The sequence below is a fragment of the Salvelinus alpinus genome, chromosome 6 (genome assembly GCF_045679555.1).
Source record: "Salvelinus alpinus chromosome 6, SLU_Salpinus.1, whole genome shotgun sequence".
Taxonomy (NCBI): Eukaryota; Metazoa; Chordata; class Actinopteri; order Salmoniformes; family Salmonidae; genus Salvelinus; species Salvelinus alpinus.
The window spans coordinates 90,765,880-90,771,077 of record NC_092091.1 but is presented as its reverse complement, the minus strand read 5'-3'; the positions used below and the strand labels follow the sequence as shown (position 1 = coordinate 90,771,077).

The following is a 5,198-nucleotide window of genomic DNA, read 5'->3' as shown; positions in this document are numbered from 1 at the left end:
TAAAGTACAGAAACCTCCCCAAAATAACTACTTAAGTAGTACTTTGAAGTATTTTTACGCCACTGTGTTTTGCACAAGGCTATGAGGTATGGGCCTATAATCAATATTATGCCAGAAGACTACACTCTATAGTGGAGAACAGAGGCCTGTTTAACTAGGCCTGTAAATTATTATTTACGATGACAGCCTACACCGGCAAAACCGGGACGACGCTGGGCCAATTGTTCGCCGAGTTACGGGACTCCTAATCACGGCCGGTTGTGATACAGCCTAGATTCGAACCAGGGTGTCTGTAGTGAAACCTCTAGCACTGAGATACAGTGCCTTAGACCGCTGCGCCACTTATTTATATAGACCTAGAATGTGTTTAGGGTAGGCTACTTTTATCCATATGATATTGAGCATATTGAAGACTGTTTAATGTCCAGAATAAAGTCCAGGCCTATAACCTTCTATTGTATTGTTTGTTGAGATGATAATCGTGACGATATGTTTTGTCCATTTTACAGATAAACCATAGCAGAAGGATTTTGAAATAGTGTACGTTATTTTACTCGGGAAAACCGCGCGACCATACATTCTCCCAAATGCAAAACGTCTATCGTCTTCGATGGGATTTGATTGTGATGAATATCGTCAGCATTGTGTTGTTGTACCCCTAAATATGTGTTTACTCCTAAATAAGTTATCTCATGTATCCTTCTCCCGAAGGAGCGGCGTCTCCCACATACAGGCAATAGCCTACTGAATGTTTAATAATAACAAATACATATTTATGACAACAAAGTTAAAGCGTTGTTAAACAGTAAAGCTATAATCTACACATTAAGGCCTATTAGTTCGGATTATAAAACAGGCTACTTTAGTGAGTCCGTGAATCCTCTGAATAAAACGTCTACCTGTGTTGTAAATAAAATATAATCATAGTTTTATTTTTTATTTCACCTTTATTTAACCAGGTAGTCCAGTTGAGAACAAGTTCTAATTTCCAACTGCGACCTGGCCACAGTAGCCTACTACGGGCCATCTAGAAATATGAGGCCTACCATATAGATCTATAAACCAACTATATATTGTTCAACTGTTTCTTATACAGTAGCCTACTACGGGCCATCTAGAAATATGAGGCCTACCATATAGATCTATAAACCAACTATATATTGTTCAACTGTTTCTTATACAGTAGCCTACTACGGGCCATCTAGAAATATGAGGCCTACCATATAGATCTATAAACCAACTATATATTGTTCAACTGTTTCTTATACAGTAGCCTACTACGGGCCATCTAGAAATATGAGGCCTACCATATAGATCTATAAACCAACTATATATTGTTCAACTGTTTCTTATACAGTAGCCTACTACGGGCCATCTAGAAATATGAGGCCTACCATATAGATCTATAAACCAACTATATATTATTCAACTGTTTCTTATACAGTAGCCTACTACGGGCCATCTAGAAATATGAGGCCTACCATATAGATCTATAAACCAACTATATATTATTCAACTGTTTCTTATACAGTCGTGTAGTCTACCGAGGCCCACATTCACAACTTGCCAGCTGCCAGCCAGCTCGGGCCTGGTGTTGTAGTAGCGTGATGTCATGTTATGTAACAGTGCCTATAATTCATTTGTTCTCACCAACGTCCTTTCGATGACCCCCGCGCGTGTTTTATAAATATGAAGGATGACATCAAACCATATTTCCTGTAATGGAGAGACGGATGTTTTTTCCGCCCTAAAGTGAGGAGGGCAGTTCAGTTGCAGGGCAGAGAGCATGTTGAGTCTGCATGCCGGGCAAGGCCATGTTAAAACATAATTCTATGAAGTCAAATGTTGTTTTCCCGCTGGGGTAAAACATGGAAACGTGTCGGGAGCTTCTTTAAAAAAAAAATATATATATAGCTTTCAAAAAAGGCATTTTTGTTTTCTTCTCCGCTCCCCACCAGATTTAGGCTACACACTTCATTTTGTAACTTTTATAATGAACTTGTGTTTTAAGTGAAGGCCTATACGCTGACATGTGTCCGAACTAGCGCTGCGCCGTGGGGAGGGACTTGTGCCATTAGCTGCATGCTACTTATTCTGTCCTCGTTGGCGTCTATTCGACGGAAGTAAAACTGGCGACATAAAATGTAGTAGTCTATATGTGTAGTCTATAGTCATGGAGGAGCCAAAAAGATTGGGTCAATTCCGATCAAAATTACATTCAAATGACTTTACAATTTCACATGGATTGATCAACTGTAGGCTGCTGTGGATCAATCGAATCTCATACAGGTTCAACTCTGGATTTTAGTCGAAATAGTTCGAAATTGACCCCAAGCACGTTTCCTCGAGGAAACACAGGATATCAGCAGAGACAAACACACAAGTCACTCATATCTTGTGATTCGTTTATTTAGAGCTATATTGTGTGGGGGGAAAAGTGACGTTAGAAACTGGCTTTGGATATAAAAGTCTTTGCACAAATAAGTGTATAAAAAAACAAAAAAACAAACATAATAAGTGTATAAAAAACATACCAATGTGGGCCGGCACAACACTATCATTATCTAGTGAGGCGATAATATAATACAAGTAGATATGTAAAGTAGTACAATTACAACATTAAAAAACACCGCGATCATTTGTAAGTCTAAAGTCCATTTCTTCAAACTGTTTTACTTGTTTGGTTTTCAGCGGCCATTGCAGGTATTGTTATTGCACGATTCCCCTATCTTCAAGAAATGAATAAATGATGATATGACGTGAACAAAAAAAAATGAAAGTTCGATAATTGGTCTTTACACCAACCCGGTCATTTGCAAGCGTAGTAAACTCACGGAGTGAGCGAACGAAGAGAAGGGATAGTTCATAGGGTTTGAGAAATTCATCAACGGTGGGGAGACCTGGGACACGTCGATGTTGAAACGCAACGTCGAGGGCGTGTTGCTTTCGTGATATAGAATCGGAACTCTGACTATCCGTCGGGACGAGCGGGAAACGTTTGCGGCCTCTAGATCCGCCGCCAGCTGTCTCTTCCATTTATTCCGTCGGTTCTGGAACCAGATTTTCACCTGCGTTTCCGTTAGGTGGAGAGAGGCCGCGATACCTGCCCGTTCAGAACCGCTGAGGTACCGTTTCATATCGAACGTCGACTCCAACTGAAACACCTGACTCCGACTGAAAACGGTTCTACTTTTCTTCTTCCGGATAGAGCTCTGGTCCAGAGGGGCTTCCGGGTCCGACTGATCGTCAAAGGCATTCTGCGTCTCGTCGTTGTCGTCGGTCAGGCTGCTGTCTGCCGTTTTCCGTCCCGTTTTGTCGCTGCCTTCAGTGGGTTCTTCTGACACCGCGGGAGAGACGGAGTCTTGGTCGCTGGCTGAGTGGGAGCAGCGACGGTCATCTGAGCATCTACTGTCCTCTTTGGGATCTTTGGAAAAAAATACAACATTAATAAAATGTGAATCGAATATGGACACATGGCATCAAAGTCAGAATGATTTAAATAGGCTGTTGCTGAGAACAGAAGTTGGCCAAAAAACAAAGGGTTAAAATATAGGCCTATAGCTATAGTTGATCTTTGAGCTTAAAGAGTAACAGGAAGGAGAGATAACTGATGGAGAGATAACTGATGGAGAGATAACAGGGTGGAGAGAGAACTGATGGAGAGATACCTGATGGAGAGATAACTGATGGAGAGATAACAGGGTGGAGAGAGAACTGATGGAGAGATAACAGGGTGTAGAGATAACTGATGGAGAGATAACTGATGCAAAGATAACTGATGGAGAGATAACTGATGGAGAGATAACTGGTGGAGATATGACTGACGGAGAGATAACTGATGTAGAGATAACGGACTGAGAGATAACTGAATGAGAGATAACTGACAGAGAGATAACTGATGGAGAGATAACTGGTGTAGAGATAACTGATGTAGAGATAACTGGCAGAGAAATAACTGATGGAGAGATAACTGACGTAGAGATAACTGATGGAGAGATAACTGATGGAGAGATAACTGATGTAGAGATAACTGATGTAGAGATAGCTGATGGAGATATAACTGACGGAGAGATAACTGATGTAGAGATAACTGACGGAGAGATAACTGATGGAGAGATAACTGACGGAGAGATAACTGATGGAGAGATAACTCATGGAGAGATAACTGATGTAGAGATAACTGATGCAGAGATAACTGATGCAGAGATAACATGGTGTAGAGATAACTGATGGAGAAATAACTGATGGAGAGATAACTGATGGAGAGATAACTGATGGAGAGATACCTGATGGAGAGATAGCTGATGGATATATAACTGACGGAGAGATAACAGATGTAGAGATAACAGATGTAGAGATAACTGACGGAGAGATAACTGATGGAGAGATAACTGACGGAGAGATAACTGATGGAGTGATAACTGCTGTAGAGATAACTGATGCAGAGATAACATGGTGTAGAGATAACTGACGGAGAGATAACTGATGGAGAAATAACTGACGGAGAGATAACTGACAGAGAGATAACTGATGGAGAGATAACTGATGGAGAGATAACCAAGCTGGCCAAGGTGGTCAGGGTGCCTGCCCATTCTGAAAAGTAGAATTCCCTAAATAGTGTACTACCTTTGACCTAGGGCCCTATTCCCTACATAGTGAACTACTTCTGACCTAGGGCCCTATTCCCTAAATAGTGAACTACTTCTGACCTAAGGCCCTATTCCCTAAATAGTGCACTACCTTTGACCTAGGGCCCTATTCCCTACATAATGAACTACTTCTGACCTAGGGCCCTATTCCCTAAATAGTGCACTACCTTTGACCTAGGGCCCTATTCCCTACATAGTGAACTACTTCTGACCTAGGGCCCTATTCCCTGTATAGTGAACTACTTCTGACCTAGGGCCCTATTCCCTACATAGTGAACTACTTCTGACCTAGGGCCCTATTCCCTGTATAGTGAACTACTTCTGACCTAGGGCCCTATTCCCTACATAGTGAACTACTTCTGACCTAGGGCCCTATTCCCTGTATAGTGAACTACTTCTGACCCAGGGCCCTATTCCCTACAGAGTGAACTACTTCTGACCCAGGGCCCTATTCCCTACATAGTGAACTACTTCTGACCTAGGGCCCTATTCCCTACATAGTGAACTACTTCTGACCTAGGGCCCTATTCCCTACATAGTGAACTACTT

At 41.7% G+C, this 5,198-nt stretch overlaps 1 protein-coding gene across 1 annotated transcript; it reads right to left on the bottom strand.

Annotated features, from left to right (window-relative positions):
• Positions 1-2,388: 2,388 nt before the first annotated feature.
• On the bottom strand, positions 2,389-3,476 carry LOC139579793 (homeobox protein HMX1-like; the record flags this gene model as incomplete). The annotated part of the gene is made up of 1 exon (XM_071408613.1): positions 2,389-3,476. A coding segment is annotated over one exon (681 nt), but the record flags the coding sequence as incomplete, so codon positions are not given.
• Between the last annotated feature and the right edge of the window lie 1,722 nt (positions 3,477-5,198).